General features: G+C 38.3%; 1 protein-coding gene across 1 annotated transcript; it reads right to left on the bottom strand.

The window, feature by feature from the left end:
• Nucleotides 1-3,888: 3,888 nt before the first annotated feature.
• On the bottom strand, nucleotides 3,889-13,711 carry LOC148370971 (V-type proton ATPase subunit C 1-A). Its single transcript, XM_088328804.1, has 13 exons — nucleotides 13,509-13,711; nucleotides 12,070-12,238; nucleotides 11,936-12,003; nucleotides 10,804-10,889; nucleotides 10,631-10,725; nucleotides 9,703-9,794; nucleotides 9,530-9,628; nucleotides 8,980-9,048; nucleotides 8,792-8,884; nucleotides 8,633-8,726; nucleotides 8,443-8,540; nucleotides 5,940-6,063; nucleotides 3,889-4,469 (listed from the first exon to the last, which is right to left on the bottom strand). Exons 2-13 carry the CDS (start codon nucleotides 12,199-12,201, stop codon nucleotides 4,371-4,373), a joined length of 1,149 nt encoding a protein of 382 aa, XP_088184930.1. The 5' UTR covers nucleotides 12,202-12,238; nucleotides 13,509-13,711; the 3' UTR covers nucleotides 3,889-4,370.
• Between the last annotated feature and the right edge of the window lie 808 nt (nucleotides 13,712-14,519).

Raw genomic sequence — 14,519 nt, 5'->3', positions numbered from 1 at the left:
TCTATCTATCTATCTACCTAACGACCTAAGCATTGGAATATATGATGATCTTATAAAATTTAAATCAAAGCAAAGAGAAACTTTTGTTGTCAATCTTATTAAGTTTTACATTCAAAAGTGCTAATTGATTTTTCAATGTGAAATTAAACGATACATTTGGTCCATCAAGCTTTCCCCTAACCAAAAGACCTTTAAAACTAATAACAGTTGATGTATAAATAATGTATTTCCAAAACAGTATTTTAGTAGTCTTTTTGTAGAATTTTTGTAGTACAGTATTTCCATCGTAGTATTTTTGTAATATTACTGTAGTTGTCTTTTTGTAGTATTTTTGGAGTAGATAGATAGATAGATAGATAGATAGATAGATAGATAGATAGATAGATAGATAGATAGACACTTTATTCATCCCGGCAGGGAAATTCACAGTCAAGTCAAGTCAAGTCATTTTTATTTGTATAGCCCTAAATCACGAAGAGTCTCAAAGGGCTTCACAGATTGTTACACTATATTACACAGACTATTTTCAACCGACAAGAGGAGTAGGTTATTCGTATGCAATGGAGTAGAAGTGAGTTTTAAGTTTAGATTTAACATCTCTGAAACCCCTGAAAGATCAGCTTCTTCGATGGAGGTATCTTGTTGCTATACAACTCATAAATTGATTTATTGTCTTGAAATGGGCGGTATGTGATAAATTCAGCCATTGGTTGAAAGGAAGACACTTTACCACGTGGACCGACAATAACCCACTTACATACATTTTGACCAAACCAAGACTTGATGCGTGTGAACAGCGGTGGGTAGCGAAGCTAGCTGCATACAAATCAGTCAAGCCTGATCTCAATGTCTACAGAGTCAAGGATTGTCTGACGGGCAAAGAGAAGGTAGTTCACAGGAATTTGCTGCTCTCTGTTAGCTTCTTGCCCTGTGAGGATGATCTGGCCAGCGAATCTGAACACTCAGAGTCTGACGCTGCTATGCATGGAAGTGATGTATGCCCTGATTTACCTGACGCGGTTGAAGACAGTGATGTCCGTACAGTAAACTGGGTGATACAGGCAGGTGAAGAGCAAGTTCATCCAGAGGTAGAGGATAACTCACTAGACAGCAGATCTGATGCCCAGTCCGACTCTTGCAGTGTTGATACATCCAGTCGAGGAAGTCAGCACATCCCCGAACAAGATGTTGACCATACTTCAAGTGACAATACGGAAAGCCCATCACAGTGCTCTGAAAACATGATCCCTTTGGGTATGGGTCTCCCAGACGAGACCCCATTGAACACTGACCATCTGGACGCAGACTCCCCTGATACTGACTGTTTAGACTTGACTGCCCCAGACCTTCAAGCTCAGGTTATTTGTGCTCAACCTAACCGTTATGGTCTTAGGGTCCGCCAGTCCATCAGGCCTCCTAGTCGTCTTATTTGTCAGATGAATGACCATGTGGTAGGTGACAATCCTCTGTCCGCAATATCTGCAAGTTCCTAGTTTAAGTTCAGTAGAGATGGACTTTCGGTTTGAGTAACAAAGCTTGAGTAAGAAACAAGAATTGTGCCTATGTGAGAACTTACAACTACAGGAACAATGTTTGATATTTCAGAGATGTAACAGGCATCTTTGAGTCTGTGCTTAGTTAGGAGTTTGATCGCCTCCTTTCTTTTCACACTCCTTTTTGGGAGAGTTTTAGAACTGACATGCACTTCAGTTTGTTCCTTGTAATACTGTACCAGTTTTCGTGTCCTCTTTTTCATCAGTATTTGCCTTTTTGGCATGTGATTTTTTTTTTCTGTTTAGTGTAGCACTCCCATATTTAGCAGAATTTCAGGGGGTGTATGTAACGGGTGTAATAATAACTTTTATTTTATTGAAATTCCTGCTAAAATATGTGTATAGTTTTTGGTAAATGTCCTGCAATGCTGAGTCCAACAGTGCCGTCTGCTGGTATGGGGTGGGGTTTGGTTTTGGCTTCTAACATGTGACCAGGAGGCGGGGTTTTGTCAGTTTTACCAGAGTACTACAAAGGTAAGACATATCTTTTGGTGCAGGAGGACCGCATCACAAGAGCCTCAAACGTTTTGTAATTATTAGAGGTACGTGGATTAAATTTGAGCGATTTTTCAGAGATCAGCGCAACACCACCACCCCTTTTCAACGTGCGCGCTATATGACTACTCTCGTAGTCTGGGGGAGAGTCATAATTTAGCGCTAAATACTCATCCGGGCGTAACCACGTTTCACAAAGACCCATACAGTTAAGTTTATAATCACGAATAATGTTATCAACAAGTAAAGCTTTTGGAGCAAGCGATCTAATATTTAACAGACCAAATTTCAGCTTTGCTGAATCATTTGACTTAGCTGAACTCTTTGTAGTCTTTGTCGAAATCTTCAAAAGCTCCCGGCGTTGGGGCCGTTCGTGAGCGCTGAGTTTAAAGCGTCGGTTGTCCGGCGAGGAATGAATGGTGGAATTAGTTACATCCTCGCGTCCATCCTCGCATCCATCTTGCTGCTTGGACTTCACACGCTTCACACATCTACACACAGTAAGTCCTGATGATGGAGGACAATTCTGTAGTAGTATTTTGTAATATAGTATTACTGCAGTAGTATTTTTGTAGTCATTCTATACTATTTTTTTATTTTCAGAATGAAAGCAAAATTATTTATGAGGTGCATATTTTTAAGCACTTTATTTGATGTTTAGTTTTGTAGTTATTGTGTAGTATTTTTGTTGTATTTCTCTTGAAGTATTTTTGAGTGGACAAACATACAGTAGTGTCAATGGGGACAATGTTGGAACCCCCCAAAAATTGAACCACTCTTGGGGGCCACCTAGTGGTTGCGGGGCCCTAAGCAACCGTTTAGCTCGCTTATGCCTTGTTTAGTATGTGACGCAACGTTGCAATGCAAATTCTTTATGGAAGTGTGTATGCGTTTTGTTCAATAAAGCATTCAATAAAAAATACTGAGAATATTTTTTTAGTGAAAGATGCTTACTCAGTCAAAATGTCAGGCACCCCTCAATTTAAACGGATTTTCATATCCTACTACAAAGACGCTTGGGTTATTTAATCGGTATGGTCGCAACAAATCTAATTCAGATAGCTAAGAAAAAAATAATGTTTTAATAAAGATTAAAATAAAGGGTAGGGAACTATACCACTGTTTGATATAGACAATAAATAGTGATACAGGGTAGATACTCATTCCATATAAAAACTAAGAACATGCCTCCCTTAAAAGTTGCACTGTACACTTCAGAAAGAATGGGCAAGTATTGATACCAGGAATTAAGGTGGACACCAGCCCATTTTAAGTTATCATTACTCCCAGTATTGGACACTGCCTGGTCTTGAATAAACATTAAAGCAATCCAATAATTGATGCACAATCATGTTTGATACGGATTTAAAACAATTCAATGAAAAACACTAAGTAGGGATACCCTTTTCTTCAGACCAATCTTCAACTCCTGTGTAGTTGTCAACATCAACATTAGATAGTGATACTGTACATATCAAGATCCCTGGTGGAGATTATTTCTAATCCCAAGTGAAAAAAACATACATAAACTTCCCTTGAAAGTTAGACACATCTCTTCATCTTTGTGTTCACAGAATTCTACACATTTATTGTATCTTGTATCGATTTGATCTTTGGTAAAAAAAAAAAAAAAAAAAGGTTTCAGCCATCACTATGCCTGAGTAGTTATGAATTGCAGATATTGATACTCCTAGAGCATTTAAATCTGATAAGTCTAAATAAAAGCCTATAAATAATATTCTGCATTAAAAAAATGATCAGAAATTGGCCACTAGAGGGCAGTCAATAATATTGCCCACCCTTTATTTGTAACCTTTTTTTTGTGTTGTACTGTACTTAGTTTGAAAAAAAGCACAGTCATTTTTAATTTTCACAAAGCAATCAATAGTTTCACATTTATTTTTTTAAATATGTTAACATTTCAGAGCAACAGTACAAGCATCCACGCAAACAATGACAAACTATTGAACATACAGAACTAACAGGAGAGCACAGTCAGCAAACAAATGTTTTTTTCTCACGAGGGGGGGGGGTGATGATCAACATCTAACTGTAAACAAACACGCTAAAAACACGTCACCGTCAAATAAGATATTCACTGACTTTTCAGAGGCTTCAAATAAATACTACATCATATACATCTTTATTTTGTGTACCGCTGTGATGATACGTGATGATATCATTGCGGAAATATCCACTTGGCAAGGGCATATCATCACTTTTAGTGGACCCCTCTTGAATTCTGACTGTGGATTGGTCCGGGAGCAAAAATCAAAGGTGAAAAGGGGGGAATGTCAAACCGCCGTCATCACGGCGACACTTTTAAACTTTAAAGTCGAGCAGGTTGCAGTCGATCTTGTAGGAAACATACGGGTAGTACTCCTGCTGACTCAGGTTCAGACCCGGGATGTCCATGGAGGCCTGTGAGGGACAAGAAAACGTTTCAAACAAAAATCTAGGACTCATTTTAGCCCACGGGCCACATAGTAGAAAAGCCATTCTCAAGGAGGGGCAGGCATAAAAAGTGTGTCCTAGATGGAGGGCCGGGGTCTTTTGGGTTGCTCACAGATTATGATGTAAAGGTTTAATTATAAAACCCATATTTTTTTTCCTTTACTAAGATTTATTCTCTTGTAGAATTTATCAACATCCATCCATCCATTGACTACCTCAAACCACTTATATTCAGTAGGGTCGCAGGTGTGCTGGAGCCCATCCCAGCTATCTTAGGGCAGTGGGCAGGGGACACACTGAACTGGTTGTCAGCCAGTCGCAGGGCATACAGAGACAGACAACTCACTCGCTCAACCCACGCAAGCACAGGGAGAACAGGCAAACTCTGGACAGGAGGATTTGATCCCATGACCTCAGAACTGTGCCGCAGACGTGCTAACCACTCATCCGCTGTGCCGCCCTAGTATTCATCAGCGGTGCATTTAAAAAAAATAGAAAATAAAATACAATTTAAATAATTTCCACTACAGTTTATTTAACTCAGGAATCTAATGCAGACTGGGAAGTGACAAAAGTAGCACACAAATACTAATTTATATGATTAATTAAATTATTTAAAAGGCTGTCGCTTTTTTTTTTTTTAAATAAAAATGTTGACCTGAATGAGGGAATTAAAGCTTAGTAAGCTTAGTAAAGCTTCTTTAAACCTCCAAAAAAGACACCCAATGCATTTTTTTGTATTTCCTTAATTTGTGTGTCTTTGACTTTTGTTTTAACTACAATAAAACCAGGATGGAGTTTCCTTGTCTCCGGCGAATGTTCTCTGGTTGCTTAATAGTAGTTACCAAATACAGCTACAGTGGGTGCACTGTGAATGGCACCTGGCTTTGGTGACTACCGGCAGACATATTTCAAACTGCAAGTCATTGTTTGACACGAAACCGCTAATTTCTATCTTGAGCTTCTCTCAGCATTGTCTCCCCAGCCACATAAAATGATGTGGCAGGCCACATTTGGCCGGTGGGCCAGAAGTTTGACACATGTGAGCCGGAAAGATCAAGGCAATAACTGGTAATAAAGGTTAAGATTTGAGTGACAAATCTTACAGTATTGATTGTTTTTTCAATGATAACAGTGAATAAAATACAGAACATTTAATACAGTTTACAACACTTTAAGGTTTAATGTAGTAAAAATTGCATTGTCTTATCAATGGTGAACTACTTATTTTGTGATAGAGGGCTAACTAGCACCCACTGGCAACTACATCTCCTTCTTTGTTTGTTGACTGCCCTTAGTCATTGCGATTTCCAGGATACGCTCCTTAAACTGCTTGTTGATGCTAAATTACGTCAATGATGCTAGCAGTTTTCACGGCGACGGCACTGGGCTCTGAGATAAGGCGGAGTTTGTTGAGGGGATGACTGATTGGCTCACGTCGATGATGGCGGCGCTGCTGTCCAGGTGCTTGTACAGATCGTAAAGAACTTCACGAAGCTTCTTCATGTTCTTCTTGTTGGGCTGTAGCAGCATTGCTTGGAAGTTCACCGGCAAACCGTACCTAAATGCCACAAAAATGTTTTTTGTATTCAATTCTTCGCAATATTTATGATAATATATAAATTCATACAAATGTACTATAATCCTTTGATCCATTATCCCTATCGCTCATTACCCTAAGTAGCGGCCGGCGGAGCACTTTTTTGTCGGGCCTAGCGGCACTTTTTGCTCATTCTGTCCACAGAAAAGGGAAGTGCACTTGTTCAGCCGGGATTCATTTTCCCATATTGCTGCGAAAAGGGACTACAAAGGTGCTCTATTGTTGGGTCTGGCAGCTCTTTAGTTGCCGTTACTATATTTCTACCTGAAATTCATTGCATTTGTGTTGCCGCGATAGATTATAGACCAGCAGTGCATACTTCTTTAGGCCTGGGGCCTCTTTTTTGACATTCTCGCCAACCAAAAGTGAACTACACAAAAGCAACTGCAATCCATTATCCCCAATTGTTTATTGCAGCTGGCAGGAACCGGTAGCGTGCAGAGACTGTCTGAATTGGCGGCTCTTTTTTGCCATTACTCTGTTCCCGTCTAAAATGAACTGAACTCTTTTAGTTGCGATCCACTATCACCGATTGCATATAGTTGCAAGAGAGGGCTGGCAGAGCGTTCTATTGGCGTGCCTGGCGGCTGTTTTTTGCCATTACTGTATTTTCTGACTCGTCTCGCTAGAAATAATTCTTCCAAATCCCATATTGTTGATTACTGATATTTGTCTGATACCCTAGGATAATTGAAAATGTCAATTACTACTTTTTTAAAACTAATTACATCAATGCATTAATTCTTAGAAATTATATGTTTCGTGAGAGCACATCTATCTATTCCCTTCAATATTTTACCACGCCGCTTATACTCAGTAGTGTCGGGGGGTGCTGGAGCCCATCCCAGCCATCTTCGGGCAGTAGGCAGAAGACACCCAGAACTGCATTAAACATATATCAAAAGTAATTGTGGAACTACTGATACCGGATACTGATACCAGAGGATAATTCAAAAGTCAATTAACAATCTTTTCTTCATTTTTTTAATAATAATAACAATAAGTTATATAAATGATCTGTTTTGCTGTGGGTGTGTGGCAAACGTAATAGATGTACCCGCGATACCAGGTGCTGATATTGGTGCGATACACGAGGATATTTTAAAATTTGGATAAATGATATCAGTGGATAAATATTATTTAATTCCTTTATATGATCCAGTAGGGGAATTGCACATATACCAAAGTAATAGTGGCACTACTAATACAAGGTATGGAAATTGGTGTGATTCCAGAGGATAATTGACACAGTCATTTTTGAAATAATGATATAATTTCATAAATATAATTTAGTTTTGAAAACTGATCTGGTTCATGGGATGGAGAGTTGCGCATAGGGCGGAAAAAATATGGTACTCGTGTTACCAGGTGATGATATTGGTGTGGTACAAGAGGATAATTGAACATTTCAATTAAAAAAATGTTTTTTTAAAAATAATAATCTTATTGGATAAATATTTATTGGTTCTTTGAAACTGTCTATTCCATGGGGGGAATTGCACGATTACCAAAAGTAATTGTGGTACTTGCGATACCAGCTACTGATATTGGTGCAATACCAGGGGCAGCACGGCGACGCAATGGTTAGCGCGTGTGCGGCACAGTTCTGGGGTCATGAGATCGAACCTTCCTGTGTGGAGTCTGCATGTTCTCCCCGTGCTTGCGTGGGTTTCCTCCGGGCACTCCGGTTTCCTCCCACATACCAAAAACATAAACGTCAGGTTTATTGGCTGCTCCAAATTGTCCCTAGGTGTGAATGAGCAAGTGAGTTGTCTGTCTCTGTGTGCCCTGTGACTGACTGGCATCCAGTTCAGGGTGTCCCCTGCCTACTGCCCGAGGAGGGCTGGGATTGTCTCCAGCATCCCCGCAACCTTACTGAAAATAAGCGGTGCAGATAATGGATGGATATAATTGGATAAATATGATGTCATTCTTTGAAGCATTCAAAGGTGCACACAGAGAAAAAGTAATTGAGGTAATAGCAATTCCATGTAGTGATATTGGTGCAACACATTAGATAATTGAACATTTCAGGAAATTACATGAAGTTTTAAAAATTTTAATATATATTATTGAGTTATTTGAAATGATATTTTTCATGGGGGAATTTGCACATATAGCAATTGTGGTTTCAGGGTACTTGTACCAGTATCAGTCTAAAAATAAATGCATGTTTTTCCGTCTGCATATGGTAAATAGCAAATAGACTGACTTTGTATAGTGCTTTACCAGTCACTGAGGACCTCCGAAGCACTTCACACTTTACCCATTCACACACACACGCACACACCGATAGCTGAGTCAGCCATGCAAGGGGTTCAGTGTATATCAATGACTCACCTCAGGACCGACTCGACAAAAACACGGAGCGCTTTGATATGGATCCAAGCAATGAAGGCCTCGCTGAAGTTGACTTTCAGCCACCGGACCAGGGGACCCTAAAAAAGGAGGGGTGGGGGGAATTAAAGGACCCCTACAATATTGTGTGTATGTTTTCGTGTACATGTGTTTGTGTGCATTGTCAACATACAAACTGCTTCTTTTTGTCAGTGGACAAGCGCGTCATCTCCTCCTTGTCGGCCTTCATTTCTTCCTCGTTGTACTGGAAGTCGCGCACGGTGAACCTGAACACAAATTCTGCGACATCTTTCCTTTCCCACAAGCGAGGGCACCATTTTACGAGCCTTACTTGTTTTCTCTGGCCTTGTGCTTGAAGTCGTCAATGGCTTTCCGAAAAAGGGTGACGCTGAACAGGCCGCTGTCATTGTCCTCGAAAAGCAACCTTAACAGGAGGGGATTAGCGACCGTTCTAGCACAGAAGCTAGCATGGAAGCTAACATTTTTGGAGCTGGCGTCAGAAAACAAGAGGCCACTTACTTGGTGGAGCGCGGCACCACCATCTCCGCCAATGTCTCGTACGTCTTCTGCCAGTCCACGAAGCTTGTCCTAATCACAACACACATGGAAAAAAAATGTTTTTCTTTATGTTGGGCAACGAAAAAAAAAATAAGAAAGGTTTCCACCCCAATTTTTTTTTTCTAAATAAATAATAAATTTATATATATATATATATATATATATATATACAGTGAAGAAAATACGAATTTGAACAACAAAAAAAGCAAAAAAATATATATGCAGCAAAACATCAATTACACTGCCTACCTGTGGTGGTCAAGATCAATGGACTTTTAAGTCTTGTATAGCCGGGCTAACATTAAACTGCCCCCTGGTGGCCAAAATGTGAAACCTACAAATGTGCTTTAGTAATGCATCAAGATGAACTAATTTTATTCACGTTTTCTAATGTTGTTCTTGTGCATTATACCTAGTAAAAGAATTTCGACTTCTAGTTTTCTTTAAAATAAAAATAATACACCAAGGAGCCAGATAACCAGCATTTTACTTAATCCAAAATTGCACCTACTTGGGAACAACAACCAACATAGTGACCAAGTACTCTGAGTCCAGCACAAAATCATCTTTCTTCACGATGTCGGCCAAACTCCTGGTAAGCAGGCTCCCCCTGGTGGACAAAAGGTTAAATACTTCACGGTTAGGCTGCAAAACTATCACGGGAAAACCAAAAGAAAGACGCACGCGTTCTTTCTCTCCAGGTTCTGCAGATTCCCTTTCAAGTTGTTGTAGGCAGACGCTCGGGCCTTCAAGTCATTGTCAATCTGCGTGGCTTGCTGAAAAATCGAATGGAATACATTTAAAACGTAGAAAAACATGCTACGATTATGTCATACGGTAATCCCATACTACTTTGCGATCCATTATCCCTGATTGCATTTCGGTGCGAGCGCTGGAAGGCAGAACGCGTTTTTGTCAGGCCTGGTGGCTCTTTTTTGCAATTCTGTTTACCAAAAATGTGAACTGCACTCGTGCCGCCGTGATCAGTTATCCCCATTCGCATATCGCTGCGAGCGGGCCCGGGCAGAGAGCACTTTTGCCCTTTTTTTGCCATTTTTTCCACCTCAACTGAAATGAACTGCACTCATGCAGTCTTAATGCATTTTTCACAATCCTATATGGCTTTGAGCATGGACCGTCAGAAGACTTTTTTGGGGAGGCGTACTGTTCTGGCCCGCATAAAACAAAATACACGGTTGTGGCGGTGATCCATTATTCCCGGTCCACTATTACTGAGTGCAGGGGCCGGCCGAGCTCATTTTTGTCGGGCCCTGCGGCTTCTTTTAGCTTTTCGTTCCATCAAATGTAAACTGCACTCATGGGGTTGTGATCTATTATCCCCAATCCTATTTTGCTGCAAGAAGTGGCCTGCAGAGCACACTTTTGTCAGGCCTGGCGATTCTTTTTCGCCATCATTCCCATGTAAAATAAACTGCACCCATGTGGCCGTAATAAATTATGCCTGAGCCCATATTGCTGCGAGCGGGGATAAGCAGAGCCGAGCTTTACTGGCTTGACTTGGCAGAACTTTGTAAATCACAGAGGGTTCTAGTCCTCATTAACTGTGATTACCAAAAAAAAAACGCAGAAGCCTCAAAAAATGGAACTCAACCTTGGAGACGATTTCGGAGATGTTCTTCAGCGACTGCTTGATGGGATACTTGGCCATGTCCCACTGGAATCTGGTGATGTATGTCACAAGGTCCACTAAAAACGACAACGAGACCTCTTGCAGATGTGCTCAGAAAAAAACAAAAGTTTTTGGACAAGGATGTGGTGTCTTACATCCGTTGGCCAGCAAGTTCTCCTGCACTTTGTCCCGACTGTCCTCTAGAACATCGGCCATGTACTGGGCCACCTTCTTTACCACACTGTGGGCACAAAATATAGATTTTTACCATCTTAAAAATAAAAGTTCACAACTAAACATGAATGATAGTAATTATAATTAATTCTTCTTATTATTAAATATTTATGTAGTCATTTTAAATTACAATAACATCATAATTTAAATTATTTGAAATGTTCAAATTATTACTTATTGACCTAAAATGAATTATAAAAATAAAACAAATTTGTATTTATGTACTTGTTTTGAATGATAATAACATGAATATTTTACAAATACATTTATTTTTAAATTGATAATGGAATATTTTTAGATGATTTTCAATATATATATGAATACAGAGGTATAGATGAAATAATAGGAAATATTATTGACAAAAATACAAACACATTTCATTTCATAATTATTTGAAAACATATTATATAATCATTACAACTTTAATGATTACAATCATTTTGCTAAAAAATACATTTCTTAAAAATCTAATTCATGGTCCAATTATAAATGAAATTTTTACTCAAAAATATAAAAAGATAAATTAATGAATTTCATTAAAAAATAAATATATTATTTTAAAGGACTCGTTAAAAATAGGAAAAATTAAAGACAAAAAATGTATAAGTTTTTATTATCATAACAAATATATGTCATATAAAATAATAGAAAATAGATGCTACCGGCATATGCATAATTGGAAATACCAAATGTTTTTTGTAAATTTCTGATTCAATAAAAGCCGAACAATGTCGACTTAATGATAAATCCTACTGCATGGTGCTTAGCACAAAAAAACATGGTAAATGGTCTTTATATAGCGCTTTTCAAGTCAATGAAGACCTCCCAAAGCGCTTTACAATATAGTTCACACTTACCCATTCACACAGACACACACACACCAATAGGGATATATGTACTACAATATATATTTTTACATCTTTGGAGCCATTATCCGCAAATGACACGATTGTTAATATCATTGCCATCATTATTCGTGCCACAACTGTCAAAAAAAATTACAGATACAAAAACTTTGATCAAGAAACCACAACAACAAAGACTTCAAATCACCTTTCCACAAACGTGTCAAGCTTGGCCAGCTCGTCTGAGAGCCCTACCAGGACGTCCAGTGTCCCCACCTGTCCCACAAAACAAAATCAGTCCTCAAAGATGCAATTTGTCGTCCGTATGTCTGTCACAATTACTTTAAGATCCGGAATATTGAATTTGGTGTTGGTGGAGAGGTTGTTGGTGCGCGTTGTGGCCACCATCAGCTTGTCCCACGTCTGCTGACACGTCTTCTCACCCGGCGCCGAAATCAACCAGAATTCTGTCATGTTGGACTGGGAGCCTTGAACTAATGCAGGATAAGTACTGTAATGGTTGAAAACAAAAATAGATGTTTCTTGAGCCCTACTTAGTTAAAATATTAATGAAAAATTATACAGTAAAGCCAAGGATATGATGACCCCGCCTCATGACGTTTTCACTTTACGGTGTGGAACAAGATGTTTTTTACGACCCTCTTTAAGATATTTTCCTAACTATACAACGAGCCCCAAAACATTTAAAACTCAAATGTTGTGATGTTTGTGTATATGATGGGTTACATCGCTGAGATACCTGTCTGCTATTGGTTTGCGTCACAGGAACATGAAAATACCACGTGATCTTGGTTGAACTACATCACTCAAGGCTCCTCAGTCTCTTAGTTTCGTTCAAGAACTCATGTGTTTCGGCGATACAATACTGTATTTTTGGTACTGTATTTATACTCTGACTTGCATTGATGCTAAAGAGAGAAGCAAATCAAGATAACAATGGAAACAAAGCTGAGGTTATCAAGAAATATAAGGAAGGCACACATGGCTGTAACCAAATGACGATCAGGCTTATTATTAAAAATAACTAGATGATTAAAGCAATGAAATTGAAATAACAAATAATACACAGATAATACACAGGAAATATAGCTCAATCTTAAGATAGAGAATAGAAGTGTATTTTAAGCCAAGATTTAAATTTAAATCCAGACTCAAAGCCAACCTCTTCAGAATTGCCTAGTAATAATCATCTGCCACACATTAAGCCCCCCGTTTGAACTGTACCCTATTTTTATTTGCTATTTATTATTTGCTTGTATTTTTCTTGTTTGGTTTTCGGTGTACAGCGACCTCGAGTGTCCTGAAAGGCGCTTTGAAGTAGAATGTATTACTACTACTATTATTATTATTGTTATAAATCTTCTTGAAGCATGCGTAAATATGACGCATTACAGCTGCACAACCCTGGGAAAAAAACCACTTGGTCGTTTTTATTTTATACTATTATGGAATATGTTTTCCTAATGTGAGTAATTTGAACTTAGTGCATGACTTTGTTCCTCTTTTCACTTCTATTTTTTTCTCGTTGTTGCAGCAAGCATGGTGGTGACGTCACATGACCCGAGCTGTCATATGACCATCATACGCAGATGAGATTAAAAATATGCACACGACAAATCAAAATAAGGAAAACGGTCATAAAATCATTAAAAAAACATATAAAAATAACACAGGAAAAGGTTAATAAAGCGCTGCATGTATACATTAGTTAGCATTAGCCGTGTCATGACCGTCGTGTATGGCTCCGTCGCCGTCCTTACCTGAAAGGTTTACAAGGTGCGCAGTTCGCTTGCCTCGTTGCAAATTAGTTAAAAAGTTGCAGATTCCCATTCATGTGACAAAATACAAATTTTTAATTATGATAATAATCGCCGTGTTGCGACACAAATGTCTTTACATTCAACCTAGCAAGCATCCCGAGTCAGCTGATTAGCGGAACGCCTGTGCGCATGCGCAGCCAGTTCTGCGCTGCATTCAGTGACCGAAATTGCCTTGTGAAATTAACTTTAACCTGATACTAGAAAACGGATATATTACAAAAATGAAAATATTTTAAACTAAATCCATGTTTATTTTAAAATGTATACATATCAATTCCTCAAAAACTTGGGATTTGTGATGCTGATGGAAGAACAAATCGGTGCTTATCATCTTTTCGACTGTCTTTAAATGCGCCGTGAGCATCGTTTGACTCTACAACTAATATATATATATATATATATATATATATATATATATATATATATATATATACATACATATATATACACACACATATATATATATATATATATATATATATATATATATATATATATATGCCTATGAATAAAATTACTACATTTGGTGCAGGCTTGGGGAGTAACAGAACACATGGAACGGCAAAAATGATGTTGGCAAGCTGTTTGGATTTATTTTCATTTTTTTCTGTCGCATTTTATGTTAGTTTTGCGGCGATCAAAGAGATCAAAGCCAGGAGAGAAAGCTTACCACGTGTTGCGAGTCATAATTGTATTCATATTTAGTTTCTTTTGTCTTTTATTAGCATATTTGGTATTGGAGTAATCCAAAAGTAATTGAAAGTAATCCAGTTAAAGTAACCCTACCCAACGCTGTAAATATATATATATATATATATATATATATATATATATATATATATATATATATATATATATATATATATATATATATATATATACACACATATAGGGCAGCACGGCAGCACAGTACATGTGTGCGGCACAGTTCTGAGGTCTAGAGATCAAACC

The sequence above is a fragment of the Urocampus carinirostris genome, chromosome 2, assembly GCF_059441175.1.
Source record: "Urocampus carinirostris isolate Australia breed hairy pipefish chromosome 2, RoL_Ucar_1.0, whole genome shotgun sequence".
In the NCBI taxonomy this organism is placed as follows: domain Eukaryota; kingdom Metazoa; phylum Chordata; class Actinopteri; order Syngnathiformes; family Syngnathidae; genus Urocampus; species Urocampus carinirostris.
The sequence above is the reverse complement of the archived record's forward strand: the minus strand, read 5'-3'. Positions and strand labels throughout refer to the sequence as shown.